This window comes from Dipodomys spectabilis, unplaced genomic scaffold (genome assembly GCF_019054845.1).
Source record: "Dipodomys spectabilis isolate Male_0828 unplaced genomic scaffold, ASM1905484v1 ptg000092l, whole genome shotgun sequence".
Lineage (NCBI taxonomy): Eukaryota > Metazoa > Chordata > Mammalia > Rodentia > Heteromyidae > Dipodomys > Dipodomys spectabilis.
In genome coordinates this window covers 7,352,597-7,376,637 of record NW_024870769.1, presented here as the reverse complement: position 1 = coordinate 7,376,637, position 24,041 = coordinate 7,352,597, and the positions used below count along the sequence as shown (strand labels likewise).

Sequence of the window (24,041 nt, the reverse complement as noted above, 5' to 3'; positions counted from 1 at the left end):
TTTTCTGGCTTGTTTTATTCCTCATCTATAATATCACCATCTGAGATACCATATATTTTTCTTGTGTGTTTTCGTGATTAATTTTTCTGCCAACTTAACTGGACCACAGGCTTCCTCAATAGCAAATTAAATATTGTTTCTAGTTGTGTCTGTGGAAATGTTTCTAAAAGAGATCCACACTTGAAATTGAGACTCATAAAGCAGTATGGAAACTGTTGAGGGTCTGGTAAAACAAAAAGGTAGAGGAAATTGTTTTTATTCTTTCTCTCTGTGTCTCTGTGTCCCTCTCTCTCTGTTTCTGTTTCTCTCTCTGTGTCTCTGTCTCTCTCTCCTTACATTCCTGAGTTCTCCTGTGTTCAGATCCTTGTTCTTGGGTCTATGAATTTGAACTAGAATCAGCACCTTTGGTTCTCAGGCTTTCAAACTACACCAACATTCTCCTTTATATCTATCTTACAGATAGATACAAATCCTTGTGGTATTTCTTCCTCTCTCCCTTCCTGTCTTGTTTAAACCCAGAGACTTGAGCCTCCTAGGAAAAGCATTCTACCACTTGAGTTATACCCCCAGCTCTGTGCGTTTTGGCTTTTTTTTAAATTAAAAAAAGTCTCCAGCTTTTCCAGGGCTGGATTTGGTCCATATGATCCTCCCACCTTCACTTCCCAAGTAGCTGGGATTACAGGTTGGTGTCTGGTGCCAAGCTCATTTCTTAGATAAGGTCTCTAATGTTTTCCTGTGGCAGGACTTGAAATGCAGTCCTCCTATTTCACTGGAAGAGTAACTTAAGGTTGCAAGTGTGCTACACCCTGCCCAGCGCCTTTGTGTTTTCCTTATAGACGAAGCTGCAACTCAGAGGGGGTAGCTAACTAATTTGTTCTCATAACAGTAGAACCGATCACTGGGTCAAAGTTGAAACCCAGTCCCTAATTTCAGATCCAATACTCATTTCTCTATATCAAATTTATGCCATTAAGTCAGGAAACCTGCTTTCTATTGTTTTTACAAAATATCCAATTTGTAAAATAGGAACCCCTTCCAAAATGATTCTCAACATGGTGTGTACACGTACAAGTGTGAAAGCACCTCAGGCCTGTGCATCCCTGCTTCTGCCCATTCTTCCCCCACACATCCTTCATTCCACACTGGATTCCTGAGCAAAGCTCTGTTACAGGATTCCAGCTGCTGTGTCGCTCTTCCTGGCAGGGTTATGCAACCAAGAAATGCCTTTGTTCCCAATCTTGTTCTCCTTACCCAAACACACTTTAAGTTTTTCTTTTTGATATTTTAGTATGACTTTTTTTCACATACTGAAATTTTACTTATACATCCAAAGGCTGCATTAAAATATTTAACAATCAGTATGGCAAAGATAGATTATTGGAACAGAAACAAGATTGTCTGTTTTTGGGCTGGGTGTCCACTGAGTATTATTTCCAACCTTGCTCAGGCCTTTATTTATTTGGGATAGCTCCCTCAGAGTAGGACTGGAAGGCCAAAGGTTTATGTCATCTCTAAATTTAAAAGAAATTGCCACACTGGGTATTAATGGCTTACATCTATAATCTTAGCTACTCAGAAGATTGAAATCTGAGGATTGCGATTCAAAGCCAACCTGGGCAAGAAAGTCCAAGAGATTCTTACCAATTAACCACCAGCAAACCGAAGTGGTGCTGTGGCTCACATAGTAGAGCACTCACCTTGAACTGAAGAGCCCTGGGACAGTGCTCAGGCCAAGTTCAAGCCTCACAACAACAACAACAACAACAAAGAAAATGAATTTTCCCCACATCTCAGCAGTTATGGAAAACTTATCTACCCACATAATATTTTAATATACTTGTAGAATATAAGAAAGACTGAAATATCATTCTATATAGGAGTGTAGATACACTCTTATACATACCACCTAGAGTCTTTATTACTTTATGGTATATCTATTTGTTCATTGTCCATCTGTTTACCACTCATGAGTCCTGCTTTTTAAAAATGTCTTTTTGTGTTGAAGATATAACACTGTTCCCTCCAAACACTGCATGCCAATCTTCGGTCAGAATCCAATGATATGTCAGCTTTCATAGGAGGGGGACACCAACTTTGATCTTGAAAGAAAATGAGTGTTGTTCCATGCTCACAGTTATTACCAAGGAACATTCTTCATTTACCCTGCTTCCTGTGAGGGGCGCTGTGCTACCTGTTCTAACAGGCGGCCATGTCTCACAGGCTACAAGGGAGGAAGTCACAGTGAGAAAGGGGAAAAGTTGCTTCGTATGACTATCTTGGCCTCTGCAACTTACATGTGCAAGGCCAAGTTGTTTCATTGAATGCTGTAGAATAAACTTTTTGTCAAAAGCACCAAGCTGTAACTTTCTTTTTTCCACTCACAAGGTATTTGGCAGGTGGTACAAACGAAAGCACAATAATTCCAATATATACATGCCAAGCCCACTTCTAAGTGCTTTATTAACTCCTTCTTCAAAGTAACTTTTAGTACAAAATTAGTGGCCAGCAAACTTTTTTGGAAAGAGCAAATGGTACAGACTTGGTGGAACATATAGTTTCTGTCCCAAGGACTCAGCTCATTCAGAGAGGAATGGGCACTGTTGTATTTCAAGAAACTTTATTACAAACATAGTTCACAGGCTGTGGTTTTATAAGTGCCTCTTGCAGGCTAAAAAAAAATGTGAGTCTGTTCTCAAAAATATGTTACAATTAGCTCAAAATATAAAACTTTCCTCCACCTACTAGGACTTATTGTTTAATAGAGAGCATGCCTCTTCATTCACTGCACCCACTGTGTGGAGAGTCATTAATTTTGGTGTGTGTGTGTGTGTGTGTTGCTAGTCCTCGGGCTTGAACTCAGGGCCTGGGTGCTATCTCTGAGCTCTTTTGCTCAAGGCTTACACTCTACCACTTGAGCCACAGCTCTACTTCTGGCTTTTAGGTGGTTAATTGGAGAATAAGAGTATCAGGAACTTTTCTGCTGGGGCTGGCTTTGAAGCGCAATCCTCAGGTCTCAATATTCTGAGTAGCTAGGACTGTAGACATGAGCCACTAGTGCCATTTAAGAGTCATTAATTTTTAAGTCATCCTATTTTGATGCCAACCTAGAAAATCACAGTGAACTCAGGCAGAAAATGGTTGAATTCTATTTTCATTTATTTGATTGTTTCATATATGCCAGTACGGGGGCTTGAATTCAGGACCTTGTACTCTCCCTTAGCTTTTTCACTCAAAACTGACATTCTGTTACTTGAGCTACAGTACCACTTCTGGCTTTATGCAATTATATGGGAGCTAAGAATGAAATGCATTCTTTTGTCTGGGCTGGCTTCAAACTGCAATCCTCATATCTCAGCCTCCTTAGTAGCTAGGGTGACAGGAATGAGCCAAAAGTGCCCAGCTGAAATATATATATATATATATATATATATATATATATATACATAAATATGTATATATACATATGTATATTTACATACATACATATATATGTAGATATATATATATATATATTTCTGTGTGTACTTGTGTCTGTACCTGTCCTGGGACTTGAACTCAAGGCCTGAGCACAGTCCCTGAGCATTTTTGCTGAAGGCTAGTACTCTACCACTTTAGCAGATCCACTTCCAGTTTTTTGGTGGCTAAATGGAGATAAGTCTCCTGCCTAGGCTAGCTTAAAACTGTAATCCTCAGATCTCAGCCTCTTGAGTGGCTAGGATTACAGGTGGAGCCACCAGTGCCTGGCTTGAATTATATATTTAAACAACTTAAACTACTGAAACAAGTAGGAGTCTGACCTACATCCTTGAATTGAGAGGTATGGAGGAGACAGGATTAAGCACAGTCTTTGAGAGGCCATGAGGACCTGGAGAACCTAGAGGACCACAGAGGAGCAAAGGGATACCCAACAAAGTGTAATTACAGACTCTGTAGGTATACCCAGGAAAAGACAGGAGCAATTCATCACACAATCAATGTGTAATTACCTAGAAGGACACAAGATGCTGGATGGCAACCAATATACCTTTGTCAGGCTGTGCCAAGCCTATTTAATTTCCTTCCATGGTAGACAGGGAGCTGACACTAATCATGTAAATAAGGAGGAAGAAAGAGATACCATCACTAAAGCAAAGCCTGATGTTCTACCCAACAAGACAGGGAGATACAGTGTACTTAATAGAACTGATATGAAGTAAGATTGTGATTTGTTAAAGAACATGGCCAAAGGTGATAGATTTCCAATGGTTTTGTCAGCATTAGCCAGGCAACAACAGAGGAGAGGTAGACTGAGGCAGGGAGGCAGGACTGGGAGAATGCCAGCTGAGGACTCACTCTTCTTAGTAAATTAGCCACCTTAAATCCTGAAACGAGAGATGCTCACTAAGCACAAAGATAATCAGATGAGTAAAGAAGCTAGCACCATGGGAAACAGAAATGCAATCCAAACTATTCTTAACATAATACTAGTGAATTTATTACTTGTTGTAATGCTAAAGTCCACTTTAAACATAAGAAATCCTGGAAGAATTATCTGTGCATAGCACAAATAAGATTAATAGTTAACATATATGCAAAATATTGGTGTTCATAATAGTATACCTTGAGTGTAAATATATACACATGAATCATCTTGTAAGAATGGAATTTGAATAGTTTTGTGAGCTGGTCATACAAATATTAATATCAGAAAAGCGGTGAAGGTAGAGGTAGGGTATAATGCTAAAGTAGGTGATGATTACACTCTTACAATGATTCATATTTGGTCTCTGCAGCATGAGAGACTATTGGAAAGCTAGGCACAAAAACAACCGAAGGCAAGATACTTTTAAAGGGTAGCAAAGTCAGTTCTATATGAAAATATGTCTAGGATACATAAAGAAGGATACAGGGTCACTTGACATCTACTTTGAATCCATGAGAAGTCTAGAGCAAGGCCATCAGCCATCAGGAGGCAAAAATGCTGTGATTGTCTCTCTACAACAAAGGGAAGGACATGATAGAAAGCACAAAGGAGCAAGAACAGTTGTTAGAACAGTGTGGTCCTCACACTAGAGTTAAGCATCAGGAGCCCTTGCCGAACTGGTTAAAGCATAGATTGCTGGACCTCATCTTTAGAGTTTGTCATTCAGCAGGTCTGTGATGGGCCAAACCATATGCATTTCTGATGTTTCCAGGTAATGCTGTGGACACCGGTTCTGAGATCACAGTTTGAGAAGCATTGAGTTAGAAGCTCAATCCTGGATTTGGAATGTCTGGGTTAGAATACTGCCTTCATCTCTCTTGTGGTGCTTGTCTCATTTCCTTCTCTAAAATGAGAAGGAGAACAATCCCCAGGGGATGTCTGCAGAGAATAGCACAAGCTGTTAACTCATGCACGGAGCACAGATACTGCATGTTCTTACTGTTAAAAAGATGATGACAAGCAAATAGGCTATATCACTTAGGGTGGTCATATTCAAATTGGAACTGTCTGACACTGCACCATCTACATTTTTTTCTGATAAAGTCAAGGTTAGAGGCTGGTTTTCAAGCTTCTTAGTATTTGTAAGGTAGGCCCCATTTCCCCAGGAGACATTGTTCATCCAGGGCCAAGTATAACCCGCCTTTATCAACACTATTTCTCAGTTATAGTTTAACCAAGGGAGTAAAATCTTGAAGTATGTTTTAAAATCCACTCCATGGCCTGTCGTACTGTACCTGATCCTTTTCCCAGTAGCCCTGGCCACATTAGAAATCTTATTAGAATGACTTCTGAGGCAGAAAGACATACTATGGGCTGCTATAGGAGCAATTTTTGCGAAGGGGTAATATTTGCTTTCTGTTTGGATGGTGTCTGCACACATTTTCTTCTATTAGAATAAAACACCACAGACTCAGTATTTTCTATCAATGCACATTCACTTGGTTCATGGTTCTGGAGGTGGGAAGTTTAAGAACCTAGACTTGGCATCTGGTGCAGAGGGGTCTTGGGGTTGTGCCATGATTTGTTGGAAGGCTATGTAAGCATGTGTCAGAAAGAAGAAGGAAAGAAAACTGGGCCTCATCCATCCATTTTTGTGATAACTAAGCCTACACCTTGGATTACAGTATTAATCCATCCATTAGGGGTGATCCCCATGATCCAATCGCCATTCTCAATGCTGATATAAGGGCGATTAACTTTCAGTATGGGTTTAGAAGGAGATATTCCAATCATAGAAGTGGCATATAAGGTTGGCCTTCCAAATAGCATGGTCCTTCATCACAGCTCTGTCACAGTGTGGTTCATCTACTCCCACTCCATCCATGAAGAATGAGCTAGTGAAGGGCAACTGGGAAGATGAACATGATGCTTCTGATTTTCTGTTTTTCATAAACCAAGAACCACACAACATAGTGTTCTATCTCTAGTGATTGTAACTATAAGGAATACATATATTCAGGTCAGATTTTAAGAAATAATACTATGTAGTGAGATTAAAGAGTCTTCTCAGAAAACTCCACCTCATTATTTCTCATTGCTTAATCGCTATATTTTCTTTATTCCATTTTCACCTGCTCCTAAGTTTCAGCTGTGTATTATTCCTTAGTGGTTCTCTAGCCACACTCCTGTTTTTCCTTTGGGTTTGAGTACTGAGTCCAACAGAAAATAAGCTTCTGGAGCCCTGGACAATCACATATGAATTCATTTTAGAAATATCTGTGTATATTCTAGGTGCACAGGCTCTGTATTTTTTTCAGAAAGTCAACATTTTCCAAGAAGAGTGAATTCTTTCCTTCTTTTCTTATTTGAAGAAGTACATATTTTGGTAGATCAAAGTCTTTTTCAATAAGAAATTTTTATTTAAAAATATTTAATGGGGCTGGGAAAGTGGCTCAGTGGTAGAGCGCTTGCCTTGCATGCATGAGGCTCTGGGTTCGATTCCTCAGCACCACATAAGCAAAAAGAAAAAAGCCAGAAGTGGTGCTGTGGCTCAAGTGGTAGAGCGCTAGCCTTGAGCAAAAGAGCTGAGGGACAGTGCCCAGGCCCAGAGTTCAGGCCTCATGACCAGACAAAAAAAAATAATAATAAATAAAATAAAATAAAAAATATTTAAAAATTTTCATTTCCTGCCGGGCACCATTGGCTCACACAGACCTGAGGATCGCTGTTCAAAGCCAGCCTGGGCAGAAAACTCCTTGAGACTCTCATCTCCAATAAACCACTCAGAAAACCCACGTAATTGTAACTCCTCTGTACGGTATTCTCACAATAAAAATTAATTAATTAATTAATTACAAAAAAAGAAAGAAAACCAGAAGTGGCGCTGTGGCTCAAGTGGTAGAGCACTTGCCTTGAGCTGAAGAGCTGAGGGATAGTGCCCAGAGTTCAAGCCCCCTGACCAACCAAAACAAAAAGTCTTTTCCTCCTAGCACCAGTGCCTTATGCCTTAATTCTAGTTACTTAGAAAGCTGAGATCTGAGGATCTTGGTTCTAAGCTGCTAGCCCTCGTAGAGAAAACCAAGAGACTCACTTCCAATTAAACAGAAAAAAGCTGGAAGTGAAGGTGCAGATCAAGTGGTAGAAGGCCAGCCTTGAGCCAAAAAGCTAAAGAAAGCACCAGTCCTTAAGTTAAGCTCCAGAACCAGCAAACACATGTGTGCATGCACGCATGCATGGGTGCACACACACACATATACACATAAGTGTGCGCATGTGCACATTAACTTTCAGGGAGAAAAAAACAAGTCAGGTATCATTTTTTTCCTAACATAAAAGTTCCCTGGATCCTATACTATAGAAGAAACAATTGAAGCTTATAGGCCAGAACAAAATTGCATCCAAAAAAAAGGCCAAGGAAGAGGCAAAAATGCTTGATAAGAAATGTGCTCACTACCTTGCTCATGTAATTGTAACCCCTCTGTACAGTATTTTCACAATAAAGAAAACTTATTAATAAAAAAGGCCAAGTGCATTAGTGAGATGAAAGCCTTTTGTTCTTGGTTGTATCAATATAACAAGGAAAAGACAGACCAGTAGAAAATGTTGAGGATAAAAAGAATGGAAATATTTCTTATCAGGGTAGAAACAGTATTTGATTATTACTACACATAAAGTCAATTAAAGGGTAATAATATTGTATTGTTGTTTGTGTCTTGTAGAGTCATTCACAAGACTTCAGAGACATATTTTGGCTATCATGAATTTACAGAATTTTCATGTTCCACCAAATGCACTTTGTTTGAAAACATTTGTTTTCAGTGAATAAAAGAAAGTAAAAGCACGGTGGGATAATAAAATACCCCTATGAATTTACTTAAAATCTCTGGTTTAAGATGTATTGAACATGCTGAGAAAGATCTGGCCAATCATCATGGCTTTTAAACATCTCCCAAACATGCCTAAGGCAAGACAAATGCCTAAAGCCACAAAACTGTGAAACCTGGGTGTAAATTTTTTTTTAAAGAACAACAAACTTGAAAAGCTTTTGTAGGCATTAAAGAAAAATTTTCAAAAAATATTAAAAAGACAAAATGGATAGATACTTAGAAAAAAGAAAAAAACTAAAGAAAATGCACAAAAAGTGGGAAGAAATATAAATATGCAGTAGAATTTTAAAAAATGAATACAGTTTACTAGAAGGCTAAATAAGGCAGTGAGGTACAATGCAAAAGATTGGCCCATTGTCACCTATACATTGTCTAACTCTGATAACAGAGATTCTGATCATAAAGACTGGAAACCTTAGCTCCACAATCTATTTTTGTGTCAAACTGTTTCTCAAATAGATTGTTCTGTCTACACAAGGGAGAAGGGAAATGAAGTTGTATAAAATGAAGAACAATTTAAAATGATAGTATGTAATTTTATTTCCCTTTTTTGGAATTGCTTTTTGTATTCCCATATTAACTATAGCAATGTCAAAAGAAGACAAATGGCACTGAATCACTTACAGGCACAAAAGAATTCTGCTTATTTTGCTGTATCCTTTAGGTAATTCTAGTGGAATTTGACTTTAAATTAGTCATGCGAGCAAATCTTGACATTTTTACCTTTTAGAAAGCCCATAAAGAAACTTGGACTCTTCCAGGAAAAATTATTAGTCTGTGTGTAAGGACGTTAACCACTGCCAAACTCCAATTCACTGCCCTAATAACAGCATCTAGTAAATTTGATCTGCTATTAGCAGTAGTTTGTGGATTCCGAATTCTTTATGTATCCCCTTTTCATGATTTTGAGCTGTAGTTAGTGATTATCATCACTGTTGCTCGGTTATGCTCAGTGCCAGGCATGTACTTATGATTAAGATTGATGAAGTTTCCGCAATATGCATTGTCCTACAGAAAGATACACAAAGAATAATGATGCAAGAATACTTTACAAAGTATATTTAAAGAGTGTGTTACATACAACAGCCCCATCCCCAGCTCTACTTTTTCTTCCTTTGGTTTCAATTACCCATGGTCAATCATGGTCTGAAAATGTTAACTAGGAAAGTGTAGAGATAAAAAAAATTCTTAAATTTGAAATAGCTCATATTATAATACATCAATATGGTTCTATTGTTTAATTTTATTATTAGCTGTTGTTAATCTTTTCCTGTGTCTAGTTGGTAAGTTAAAATTTGTCATAGGTACACACAATACATATACAAGTTCAAACTCTCTGCTGTTTCAGGCATCCACAGAATGTTTTGGCATATATCCTTTCAGGACAAGGTGAGATTACTGTACTATAGACAAAATAAATATAATAATATGACAGAGTGTCCAAATATCCCAATTTGCATGGGATATTATTGGGTCTGAAGCCTGGTTATGCAGAAAATCTGGGATATGTGCAAGATATATATGATTTGACACCTGCTAAAGATAGAAGAGAAAGGGTGGGAAAAAGAAGCCATTGTTTATGAAGTGAGGTGCTACTGGATGGTTTCTTTGGAATGTTAAGCTCATCTGACTTGTGAGCTATCAATCAACAAACACCAGGTGGACAAATGGACAGACATGTTGGGAGCCCAGCAGAGAAATCCTAACTAGAGAAACAGATTAAAAAAATCAATATTCTGCACAGAGCCTTGCAGATCATCCAGGCATACATTTGGTAATTAATACATGCTCATGAGGTAAGTGATAGATAATTGACAAAAGGGCAAGTGAGAATTCTGCATATTGGAAATTGTTTTGAATGTCTTGGCAAGGAGCACTTATGAAATGTTTGTAGACTGCCAGGTGTTAGAGCAGCTCCATAAATATTAATTTACAGTGATGAATCTCAAGAAAGCAATGAACTGTTATTTCCACGGCTGACCCCACCTGGTTTAATTGAAGCTAGGGTCATTGTTCAGCTGCTTGCACCTTCTGTTCCTCATTCTCTGTATCTTTTTGCCTGGTGGTTCAATTTCTGATCAGGGCATCTTACTCTCTTCTTTATTACTGCCACTTTACTATCACATTCAAAAAACATTATCATCCCTCAGATGTCCCCAGTAACTGTCTCAGAGTCTATTCTTCACAGTTTCTAAATCCGCCCTGAATCATATACATCAATTGAATAGCCATGATGTGGGAGGCCTTAATACATTGATAGCAACCCTGCAAAGCAGATATTTATGCTTAGATTCAACCTTCTTCCCTCTGGGAGAATAAGTGGCTCTAAGTCACATCAGTAGAAGGTGATAGGGCAAGAGGTCACCATCAGTCCAAGATGACCTTGCAGCTGACCTCCCTTCCTTCCTGGGAATACTACATCTTTGAATTTTGCTTGTAGAGTTAGTCTGTACCTTTGTGTCAACTAGCTCCTCAGTGGAGTCTATTAAGTGATTGGTATTTGTGTTTTGCAATCAGTTATTTAATTAAGTTGGCCCGTGGCTTTAGCTCAGAGTAATCTTGTTTCCTATCTCTTGTCACTGCAAAATTCACTTGGAACACTTGCATGGTTACTGATCCTGTGAACTTGAGGATTCTACCCTGGGAGGCCTACAATTTAGGAAGATGCAAGCCATGACAGGGACAACACAGCATGAGGATGCTGCAGTCACCCAGCCTGAATGCCCCAGACGATGTGGAGCCATAGGAGCTAAGAGTGGAGCCAGAAAAAATAATTTTTAAAAAATCATAATTTAACAGTATACCAATGGCTCATACCTGGAATCCTAGCTTTTCTGAAGACCATGGTTCAAAGCTAACCCAGGCAGGAAAATCTGTGAGATTCTTATCTCCAATTAACCAGTAAAAAGCCAGTAGAGGTGTGCCTTAAGTGGTAGAGGGCCAACCTTGAGCAGAAAAGTCAGAGACAGTGCCCAGGCCCTGAGTTCAAGGCCTAATCACTGGCACTCAAACAAAAGGAATCATAATTCACTGTTCAAAAGAGTAGCATATATGGCTTTGTGTAAGTCCTAATAAAGCATTAATCTATCTGCCCACATGTTTGAATGGGAAAGCTTTCTGTCCTCATTAAGTCTGAACCCTGAGCAGGCTGGTGTGTTAGGCATTTGCCTAAATGCCATCTGCAACTGGAGCAGTGCTTTCCCCAGAATCCAAGAGGAGGTAGCAGCTCCGCTGGCAGATGGCCAAGTCCTAGGGGGCACAGCAATTTAAGCAGGAATCACTTGCAGTTAACATCACACTGGAGAACAACGTGAACCCAGGCTGCACTTGCTGGCACTTCTCTAAGCTGCACCTGTTCCTCAGGCAAAGTTGACCCTTTGTCACCTGACACCTGCCTGGCTGGATGGACCTGATACTTCCTGCTGAGGAAGTGGAGCCAATGAATATTCTGTTCATATAAGGTTTTGTGAAAGAAACAGGAGACGGAGTTTCTAGAGGTCAACTACCTATGGATCAAGCATCAACCATGCATCACTTCTTAATGTGTCAAATTGGTAAAGGTAGAAAGGTTAAAAGCTTGGTTGCTTTGTTTAAAAGACAGACAAAGGGGAGGAAAAGCTGTACATGCAGCATGTTATTTGATGATAACAGAGAATGATGGCCATGCAGAGTTAAATACATGATAGACCTTCATCCCTGGATGTCTAAAGCACTTCACTTGACCCTAAGGAAGGGTTTCTATGAAGAGAATCTTAATCAATCCATTCACTCTGCTACTATTACAAAGGACAAAGAGTTTGAGGAACAAAAAGATTCAACGAGATTCTTTCTACACACATACTCTTCTCTCCCTCCGCCAGACTCCCTTCCTTCCTCCCCTCCCCATCCCTCACAGAAATAAAACCTTAAGTATACATTCATTTACATTTCAGTTTTGTTTTCTTTTATTATGACACTCAAAATGACAATGGCCAAGTTGTTTGCTATGTTTCTAACATCAAATCCGGGTGTGAGGAAGCCTGGCCGTGGGCCAAATAAAGCCCACAAAAATCATTTGGTACCTGGAAAGAGACTTATATATGCTTCTTTTTTTTTTTTTAACTGTATTTTTTTTTGCCTTTTCTTTTTTGGTACTGGGGACCGAACCCAGGACGTTGCACTTGCTAGGCAAGCGCTTTGCCACTGAGCTACATCCCAGCCCTTATATATGCTTCTTATATGCTTCTCATTGTTTGCCTGTGGCTGTAGGCCTGTATTGATGATTTTACATAACCCATATTTGAGGTTATAAACATCCAAATGGCCCTTGGCAAAGAAAAAGTTACCCTACCTCTGAATGATAAAACAAAGCAACCATTCCATGAAAGTTAGCAAAATAGATGAACAAATGAAGGACTGTTAGTTGTTTCCTTGGGTTGCAAGCTCTGGAGCTTAGACTTGCCTAGAGAACTTTTGTTAATACCTCTACATAGAGCTCCTAGTTACACTCTATTTTTACAAATACTCATTTCCTTGAGAGACCTGAAATCTCATATCCCTATATGTATTGATAATTTTTCTGGTGGAAACACTAAATAAAAAGTAAGAGTGAAGAACCTTTTAGTAACTTCTTCTGTCAGTCTCACTGGAAAAAAAATCTTATTTCAGATAAATACATATATTTAGCCTATTCTAATTATTTGAAAAAAATGAGTTAATGTCAACATAAAACTACCAAATAAATTGGAACTTATTCTGTTTTTTTTTTTTTTGTCGGTCGTGGGGCTTGAACTCTGGGCCTGGGCGCTGTCCCTCAGCTCTTCAGCTCAAGGCGAGCGCTCTACCACTTGAGCTACAGTGCCACTTCCGGCTTTCTGGTGGTTTATTGGAGATAGGAGGCTCACGGTCTCTCCTTCCCGGGCTGGCTTTGAACCGCGATCCTCAGATCTCAGCCTCCTGAGTAGCTAGGATTACAGGCGTGAGCCACCAGCACCCGGCTTATTCTGTTCTTTTAACATAATCACTAAGTATCTATTCCTCTTCAGTGATAATCCAGGTATGAAAAGGTCCAGTCTACTCTGAATTAAAATTACTTGATGAAAGACAGCATGGTACTGGCACATAAACAGACCCAAAGACCAATGGAATAGAATAGAAGATCCAGAAATAAATCCACCTGCCTACAGCCAGCTGATATTTGACAAAGGAGCCAAAGACATACAATGGAAGAAACACAGCCTCTTCAACCACTGGTGCTGGGAAAACTGGGCAGCCACATTTAGAAAACTAAAAGTGGACCCCAGCCTATCATCCTGCACCAACATCAACTCAAAATGGATTAAAGACCTTAACATTAAACCTAAATCTCTGAAACTACTGCAGGACAGAGTAGGAGAGACACTTGAACTTATAGGCACAGGCAGAAACTTCCTGAACAGAGTCCCAGGGCCACAACAAATTGGAGAGAGACTCAACAAATGGGACTACCTTAAACTAAAAAGCTTCTGCACAGCTAAAGCTATCGCAACCAAGCTAGAAAGACAACCAACTATTGGGAAAAAACATATTTACCAGCAATATATCAGACAAGGGGTTAATATCCAGTATATACAGGGAACTCAAGAAACTAATCCCTCCCAAACCTAACAAACCAATTACTAAATGGGCAAAGGAACTAAAGAGAGACTTCTCAAGATCAAATCTCAGGGATTGAAGACAGCCTAGATATTATAGAGAAAGAACATACAACCATCCAAGACAAGTCCAAGAAATATGATAGATCTATCCAACACTTGGAAGACACCATCAGAAGGCCCAATCTAAGGATAATGGGTGTAGAGGAACACCTAGAAACAGAAGTTAATGGCCTAGGAAATTTGTTTAACAGGATCCTAGCAGAGAACTTCCCAAACATGCAAAAAGATAGGCCTATTCAGATACAAGAGTTTTTAGAACTCTAAACAGACCAGACCAGAATAGGACATCCCATTGTCACATTATAATCCACACAGGATCAACTCAGACCAAGGAAAAGATCCTTAAAGCTGTCAAGGAGAAAAGATAATCACCTATAAAGGGAAACCAATTAGAATCACCTCAGATTTCTCAGCAGAGACAATCAAAGCAAGAAGAGCCTGGAATGATGTATGCCATGCCCTAAAAACAAACAACTATCAACCAAGAATACTGTACCCAGCTAAACTCTCCTTCATAACTGAAGGCCAAATAAAAACCTTCCATAGCAAAGAAAAATTGAAACATCTCCACCAAACCAGCCCTACAAAAGATTCTTAAAGATGTCCTACACATAGAAAACCAACAAGACCACAATAAAGGCCAAGAAACTGCACCCAAACTGAGAATCCAAGAACCATAGGAAGAACCCAGTTTTCGCAGCCCCCAAGAAGGTAGATAACATGGCAGGAACTCCCAAATACCTCTCAGTCCTTTCTCTTAACGTTAACGGACTGAACTCTCCAATTAAGCGGCATAGACTGCCTAGTTGGATTAAAAAACAAGACCCTTCTATCTGCTGCCTGCAGGAGTCACATCTTGCCCGTAAAAACAAACACATTTTCAATGTCAAAAGCTGGAACAAAATCTACCAAGCAAAGGGCCCCCATAAACAGGCGGGAGTTGCAATCCTAATATCAGATAAAATAGACTTCAAATTAAAATGCGTGAGAAGAGATAAAGAAGGTCGCTACATACTAATCAAGGGATCTCTCCTTCAGGAGGATACTACAATTCTAAATATCTACTCACCAAACAATGGAGCACCCAAATTTATCCAAGAAACACTACTTTCCCTCAAATCCCATATAAAACCAAAGACATTAATTGTTGGGGATTTTAACACACCACTCTCCCCACTAGATAGATCAACTCGGCAAAAACTCAACAGAGAAACCACAGATCTAAACAGCTGCATAGATCAACTAGATTTAACAGATATCTACCGAACATTTCACCCAGCAGCATCAGAATACACGTTTTTCTCAGCAGCACATAGAACGTTTTCTAAAATAGACCACATTTTAGGCCACAAAGCAAACTTGTCTAAATTCAGAAACATCGAAGTTATACCTTGCATTCTCTCTGACCACAAGGGAATAAAATTAGAACTCAACGCCAAAAGCCACCAAAGAAAGTCCGGTATCACATGGAGGCTGAACAACACACTGCTGAATCACCAGTGGGTCATGGAAGAGATTAGAAAGGAAATTCAAATGTTCATGCTATTCAACAAAAATGAACACACAAATTACCAGCTCCTCTGGGACACAGCAAAGGCAGTACTCAGAGGCAAGTTTATAGCTCTGAGCTCCTACATCAACAAATTGGAGAGATCTGAAACCAACAATTTAATGACACATCTAAACCTCCTTGAAAAAGAGCAGCAAGATAAACCCCAATCCAGTAGACGGAAAGAAATAATTAAAATTAAATCAGAATTAAATGAATTAGAATCCAAAAAAACTATAGAAAGAATCAACAAAACAAAGAGTTGGTTCTTTGAAAAAATTAACAAAATTGACAAACCCTTAGCAAATCTTATCAAAAAAAGAAGAGAATACACCCAAATAAATAAACTCAGAGATGAGAATGGAAACAACACCACGGAAACAACCAAGATTCAGAACATTATAAGGGAATACTTCTCAAAACTTTATGCTAATAAGTTTGAGAACTTGACAGAAATGGACCTTTTCCTAGCAAATATTGACATGCCAAAACTAAACCAAGATGAGTTAAACCAGCTTAACAGGCCCATATCAAGCACTGAAATAGAAACAGCAATAAGAGAACTTCCACCTAAGAAAAGTCCAGAACCAGATGGTTTACAGTGGAATTCTACAAAGCCTTCAAAGCAGAGCTCACACCAATACTCCTCCAACTCTTCAATGAAATTAAAAGAGAAAGTTCACTACCGAACACATTCTATGAAGCCATCATAACCCTCATCCCAAAACCAGGCAGGGACTCATCAAAGAAAGAGAACTATAGACCCATTTTTTTGATGAACATTGATGCAAAACTTCTCAACAAAATTTTGGCCAACCGACTTCAACAATTCATCCAAAAAATCATACACCACGATCAAACAGGATTCATTTCAGGGATGCAAAGCTGGCTCAATATACGCAAATCAATTAATATTATTCATCACATCAACAGGAACAAGAATAAGAACCACATGATTATCTCAATAGACGCAGAAAAAGCATTCGACAAGATCCAACACCCCTTTATGATGAAGGTTTTGGAAAAATTAGGAATCCATGGAACATTCCTCAATACAATAAAGGCTGTATATGACAAACCTACAGCCAGCATTATACTTAATGGTGAAAAACTAAAGCCATTTCCTCTTAACTCAGGAACAAGACAAGGATGTCCACTCTCTCCACTTCTGTTCAATCTAGTATTAGAATGCCTAGCTACAGCAATAAGACAAGATGCAGACATAAAGGGGATCCAAATAGGGAAAGAAGAAATAAAACTCTCCCTCTTTGCAGATGACATGATCTTGTATTTAAAGAATCCCATAGACTCCACTCCCAAATTACTCAAGCTGATTCAAAACTTTGGCAAAGTAGCAGGTTATAAAATTAACCCCCAAAAATCAATGGCTTTTCTGTATGCCAACAATGAGAAAAGTGTGGCTGAAATTAGGAAAGCAACTCCATTTGTAATAGCCCCACAAAAAATAAAATACCTAGGAATTAACTTAACCAAAGAAGTGAAGGACCTCTATGATGAAAACTTTAAAATCTTGAAAAAGGAAATCAACACAGAACTTAAAAAATGGCAAAATCTCCCATGCTCCTGGATTGGAAAGATTAACATCGTGAAAATGGCAATACTTCCCAAGGCTATCTACAAATTCAACGCAATACCTATCAAAATTCCAACCTCATTCTTCAAGGAAATAGAAGAGGCAATCCAAAAATTCATATGGAACAATAAAAGACCCCGAATAGCAAAAACACTCCTCAACGGAAAGAACACTGCTGGAGGAATATCAATACCAAATTTCAAACTCTACTATAAAGCCATAATAATCAAAACAGCTTGGTATTGGCATAAGAACAGACCTCAGGACCAATGGAATAGAATTGAAAACCCAGAAATGAACCTACAGACCTATAGCCATCTAATCTTCGATAAGGGAGCTAAAACAATAGAATGGAAGAAAAACAGCCTCTTCAGTAAATGGTGCTGGCAAAATTGGTTAACTACATGTAGAAAACTAAAGCTAGATCCTTATATATCACCCTGCACCAGAATCAACTCCAAATAGATCAAAGACCTCGAAGTCAAAGCAGACACTCTGAAAACATTACAGGATGGAATAGGAGAAACCCTAGGTCTCCTTGGCTCAGGCCGAAATTTTCTGAATAGTGACCCGGAAACACAACAAATCAAAGAAAGGTTGGACAAATGGGATTGCATGAAGTTGCAGAGCTACTGCATGTCAAAGGACATAGCTAGCAAGATCAATAGAAAGCCCACGGATTGGGAGAAGATCTTTACTAGCCATACAACAGACAAGGGTCTCATATCTAAAATATACTTGGAACTCAAAAAATGAAATCCCCCAACAACAAATCCTCAAAGAAACAACTGCCCAATAAATAAGTGGGCTAAAGACTTAAAGAGAAACTTTTCTGAAGAAGAAAGAAAGATGGCCAATAGACACATGAAGAAATGCTCAACATCCCTAGCCATAAAAGAAATGCAAATCAAAACAACATTGAGATACCACCTCACCCCAGTTAGAATGGCAAAAATCAAGAACTCTAACAACAACAGATGCTCTAGGGGATGTGGACAGAAGGGAACCTTACTTCATTGTTGGTAGGAATGTAAACTTGTTCAACCACTTTGGAAAGCAGTATGGAGGTTCCTCAAAAGACTTCACATAGAGCTCCCCTATGAACCAGCAATCCCACTTTTGGGCATTTACCTAAATGTTTACAAACAAGACCACACTAAAGCTACCAGCACAACTATGTTTATTGCAGCATTATTTACCATAGCTAAGATATGGAACCAGCCCAGATGCCCCTCAGTAGATGAATGGATCAAGAAAATGTGGTATATATACACAATGGAATTCTATACCTCCATCAGAAAGAATGACATTGCTCCATTTGTTAGGAAATGGAAAAACTTGGAAAAAATTATATTTAGTGAAGTAAGCCAGGCCCAAAGAAACATAGGTCCCATGGTTTCCCTTATTTGCAATATCTAGTATATGTATGAGTCAGGCAGAAAAGGTCAGATAAGGTGATGTTAGGAAAATGAACCCTTAGATATGTATTTTAATGTTTTTTTCCTTTCAGGCATTTGTTTCTAATGTACTTATAAGATTATCTCTTTGTAGCTTTGTATGTCCCTCCCCCACAGTATAACCCGTGCTTTCACTATATTTGATGTCAGTATAACTTGTAGAGGAGATGGGGAAAAACAAGTCGTTTAAGGATACAGGTGGACCTGTTGCAACAATGAGAAGTACAAATTGTCATGTCGAAAACGAGTGTTACAATGTTGGTGGGGGGGGGGAAGCGGGGAGGATTGGTTGGGGGGGGAGGATGGGAAGGGAGGCGAAGGGTAAACAAAGGAGGAGGCTGCAATGCTTGATAAGAAATGTACGCATTAACCTGCCCATGTAATTGTAACCCCTCTGTACAGTGTGTTCACAAAAAATAAAAAAATAAAAAAGAGACTTCTCAGATGAAGAGATAAAAATGGCAAAGAAACACATGAGGAAATGTTCACTATCCCTGGTTGTGAAGGAAATGCAAATAAAGACAACCCTGCGATACCATCTTAACCCAGTCAGAATAGCCTACATTCTCAAGTCAGCCAACGACAAATGCTGGAGGGAATGTGGAGAAAGAGGAACCCTATTACACTGCTGGTGGGAATGTACACTTATACAACCACTTTGGAAAGCAGTCTGGAGGGTCCTCAGAAAGCTAAATATTGACCTCCCTTATGACCCAGTCATACCACTTCTAGGCATCTATCCTGAACAACAGGAACCAGTATACAAGGACACATGCACCTCCATGTTTATTGCAGCACTGTTCACAATAGCCAGGATATGGAAACAACCCAAATGCCCCACCACAGATGAATGGATCCAAAAATTGTGGTATCGATACACAATGGAATATTATGCAGCCATTAGAAATGACAAAATAATGGCATTTGCAGGGAAATCACTTGCTAGAAGAAATCATGTTGAGCGAGGTAAGCCAAGAGCAAAGAGACAAATGGTATATGGTCTCCCTGATAAGTGGATGTTAAATCCAAAATGTTAGGTGATATGACAAAATTAACAGGACTTAAGAAACAAAGGACTTCCACTCATCTGGTCGAATCACTACTAAATATCCCCATGCTGCTGATCACATGTATGGTATATATGTGTATACCAGAGGGGAACCAGGAAGACGACACAGAACTAGAGGGAATCAGGGAAAAACATGTAATAGTGGGACCCATCAGCTGCACTGGACATTGACCAAAATGAACTAAGCAACTCAATGGCAGCGATGGGAGGGAGGGAACAAGTGGGAAAGAGGGAACAGCTGATGCTATGCAAAACAAAAGAAATGTACATATCACCCAATGTGGAAGAAATAACTGTATCGCAAAGCTCATAGAACTCATAAATGTTATAGACTGTGATAGACAATTTGCTCCAGGAAAGTTAGAATGTATTTGTGACTTTAACTGAGCATCACTATCCCACAATATTGTGAAATTTGGGAAATTATGTAACCACTTAATCGCAATTAAAAAATTTGAAAAAAATAAAATTACTTGATGAATTTTAGTACCCTTGTAGAAAAGTAAAAGTTTTAGGAACAAAGTTTACTAATCCTGGGTATGTAGCAAATTTTAGAAATAGGTTCAAAACCAGGCTCAGGAAGTACTGATGATCAAGAATAAGTCATAGGAGAGTTGGCGTTGGAGCCTTCCTCTTTGATGGAGCCGATACTACACCTTCAAAGCTGTCTGCTACTCTATAGTTAATCAAAGTAATAATAAAGAGCAGCAAAGACTCATGGGCATTGGGGTTCAAGGATATGACTGTGGCTATTAAAAAATTGGTCAGAATAATAATAGAAAATGCAGCCTTAGTTTTATCTTTCAGATCTTTCAAACCACCTGGTGGTTTGAAAACTGATTCATGAATGATAACAGGTAAAACTTCTATAGGCTGGTCAGAATTTTTATGAGTGTACCTAAATATATATGCATATCTAAAATATTGGACATTTATGTATGGTTTTTGGCAGACCTAGGTATTGAACTAAGACGTATGTTTGCTGGAGAAGCACTCCTACCACTTGGGCCATATCCATAGTCTTTTTGCTTTTAGCTTATTTTTCAAGTATGAGTCTTTTGCTTTGATCCTTAGATCTTCATTCTTTTACCCCAGGCTGTCAAGTAGCTGGAGCCAAAGGAATGGGCTATCACAATTTGCTGGTCTGCTGTTATCATTGTGTTGTCCTTTTGGGGGTGACCAGGGTTTGAACTCAAGTCCTTGAGGTTGCTAAATAGGTATTCTACTATTTGAACAATGCCCCTAGGCTTGCTTTTTGCTTCAGTACATTTTTCATATAGGGTCTCACAATGTTTTTGACTAGACTGGCCTAGAACCAATCTCCAACTTGTGTATAAGCCACCATTCCCAGTCCAAGTTGATGAATTTTTACAGATCTCTCTAAGACTAAAAAATATAAACACTCCATGAAAGGCATATTATTTTATAAATGTTATGTAAATATGACAAATCATAAACCTTTATTAACTATAGGTGCTGGCAATATGCAAATGCTTATTGTTCTCTGTACTTCATCAGCTAGAAACATTTCATAATCATAAGAATCTAAACAATAATAGTAACAACAGCAAAAAAACGAACAGAATGTACCTTTTTTTAGGGCTTTCAAAGGCTGTTCAAATTATCTCTGCAATGTTTACAGATGTGAGACTTGTGATTCTACATTAGCTTGTCAGTATTTTAAAAATAACATGTCTTTTAAAATACAGATTAAAAAGATGTTAAATTTGGTGACACTCTAACAAACATTAATAGAAATCAACTCCCAGGAAACCTGAAATCCTTCCGATATTATCAACAATGCTGACAATTTATCACATTTGACAAAGTGTGTGGGATATAGCTGGATACTGACCTCCCGAGGACAAATTATCCTCTTGGGACGAGGTGCCTCTTGCTGCAACTGATACACTGCCAGGGAAAAAAGAGAAAATAAATGAATATTATAATTAGAAAACTGCAACACAGGTGAATGTATTCAGACAATTGAATATTTCCACTTACAGTCATCTTCAGAACTGTAGCTATTAAAGAGAGAGACAGAGAGAAAGGGAGAGAGAGAGAGAGAGAGAAAGAGAGAGAGAGAGAGAGAGAGAGAGAGATGGAGGGAAACAGGGACAGAAGGAAAGAGAAAGAGCACACAGGGACATTTTTTTAAGACTGGCTAAAGCCAGATCATTTATATGGAAATTAGTCACCATGAATGTAAACTGGCAAAACTGATTTTTTATTCTTATAAGGTCAATTTAGTTTCATAATTGTTATTGGCATTGTTCATTGTATGACTTTCTTGGAAGACTAGATATAGCTAAAATTCTTTTGACTATCTTAGAGATGCAATTTTACTTGTGAGTATCTGACTAATAAGACCCTATGATAGAATCCCTGAAATTAATGGTAGTGTCTCTAGATAGGCAGGAAAAAGAACAAGGCAGGTATATGCAAAATCGAGGGTTTCTGGGAGCGAATGAAACAGGAAGCACCAAATTGTTCCCCTGCCCCTCACCTCCGTCTATTTGGCTACTACCCATCTATTGTCTGTATTTTTTAAAATTTACTTTTATTGTTAAAGTGATGGGCAGAGAGGTTACAGTTATACACTTAAGGTAGTGAGTACATTTCTTGTCAAATATTGTTACCCCTCCCTCATTCTTCTCCTACTTTCCCTCCCTCCCAATGCCCCCCACCCCCACCCCAAGTTGTAAAGTTCATCTCCACCATTGTCATAGTGTGTGTGGGGGGGTGGGTCCTGGACTTGAACTCAGGGGCATGAGAATTGTCCCTGAGCTCCTTTGGCTCAAGGCTAGTACTCTACCACTTGAGTCACAGCCCCACTTCTGGCTTTTTCTGAGTAGTTTGTTAGAGGTAAGAGTCTCACAGATTTTCCTGCTTGGGCTGGCTTCAAATCACTATCTTCTCAGATCTCAGCCTCCTGAGTAGCTAGGATTACAGTTGTGGGCCACCAGTGCCCAGCTGTCATTCATTATTTTCCTCAACCCTTTTAGATGGCAAGTCTCTTCTAACCTGCTTTAGTCGGACTGTTATTTGTGGTCATTTTTCAATGTGTGATTCTCTCTCCCTCTCCTTTCTTTCCTCTCTCTCTCTCCCTCCCTCCCCCCTGTCTCCCCTTCTTCTCTCTCTCTCTTTGGTGAATGTTGTTGTTATGGTATCTGGGAAAGAATACAGGGCCTCATACATGCTAGTTAATTACTCTTACCTCTGAACCACACACTCTAGCTCTGATTACTTGTCTTCTAGGGAAAAGCTACCTATATGCCAATACCCTTGGATTCTGCTTCTATGAAAATAGTTTGAAACAAAACAGGTTGATTATATCTTCAGAATCTTGAAAAGAAAATACCTAATTTTAGAATAGTAAATGAATCAATAGGTGAAAACTAGTGGACCTAAGCTGGGTGCTAATGGCTTATACCTATAATCCTAGCCACTCAGGAGGCTAAAACATGAGGAGCACAGTTTGAAGCCAGCCTGAACAGGAAAGTCCATGAGACTCTTCTCTCCAATTATCCACTAAAAAAGTCAGAAGTGGAACTTGGTTCAAGCAGTAGAACACTACCACTAGAACATTAGCTTTGAGCCAAATCCTCCCCCCCCCCAAAAAAAAAACAAACTTGAGTTCAAGCCCTGGGTCTGGCATAAAAATAAATAAATAAATAAACACATAAAAATCTTTCTATTAAACAGAACAAGATAAGCACAATTTTATTATTTATTGTTAGGCCTAAAAATAACATAAAGGAAGTTTAATTGTGGGCAGACACTTAGAAAGATATGGAAGTGAAGGAATGTATCTTGCTATCATGGCTGTCTGAGGCCTTCAGCTTAACATGTCATTATCTCGCCTAATTTAAATGTAGACTCCCCAGCTTAGCGTAGTATCTAAGTCTCTTACAGGTGGGCGTTGTAATGTGTCACATTTCTAACATGTGTTGCCCTCGTGAAGGATGACACTTTAGGATAATGGTGCACACACAGGAAAGCACAGCAGCGTGCAATACAGCCCTTTTGCTCAGAAGAACATAAAAAATGACAGAGGGCTAAAATAAGTGGCCCCTAAACATGTCTTCCCTTAGAAAAGGAGCCTGCAGATGTCAATATACCAGTGTATGAAAAATGGGAGGGAAAGAGGAAGGAGGGACTTCTGTGAACAGGAGATGGACCTGGGCCGGGGTTAATTGAGCTTGTATTGTACATTCCATCGACTTCCAAGGTGTTGCCCTTTCTTAGTTTCCCTCATGTTTGCCTTTTTCCCTCCTGTGCCTGCTTTGCCTATGCCCCTTCTGCTTGTCCACTGGTCATAGGACATACATAGGGCTTATCATTAACCCTCTCCAAGTCTCATTCTCTTTCCTGCTTCTAAAGACTCTTTCCTCTGCATCCAACACTT

The 24,041-nt window shown here is 39.0% G+C and overlaps 1 protein-coding gene across 1 annotated transcript in view; it reads right to left on the bottom strand.

Annotated features, from left to right (window-relative positions):
- Positions 1–24,041, bottom strand: part of Chn2 (chimerin 2) — a 328,228-nt gene that overhangs the window by 130,028 nt on the left and 174,159 nt on the right. The window contains exon 3 of the mRNA XM_042685079.1: positions 21,489–21,544. Within this exon, the coding sequence (XP_042541013.1) occupies positions 21,489–21,544 (56 nt within the window). The remainder of the gene's footprint in view (positions 1–21,488; positions 21,545–24,041) is intronic.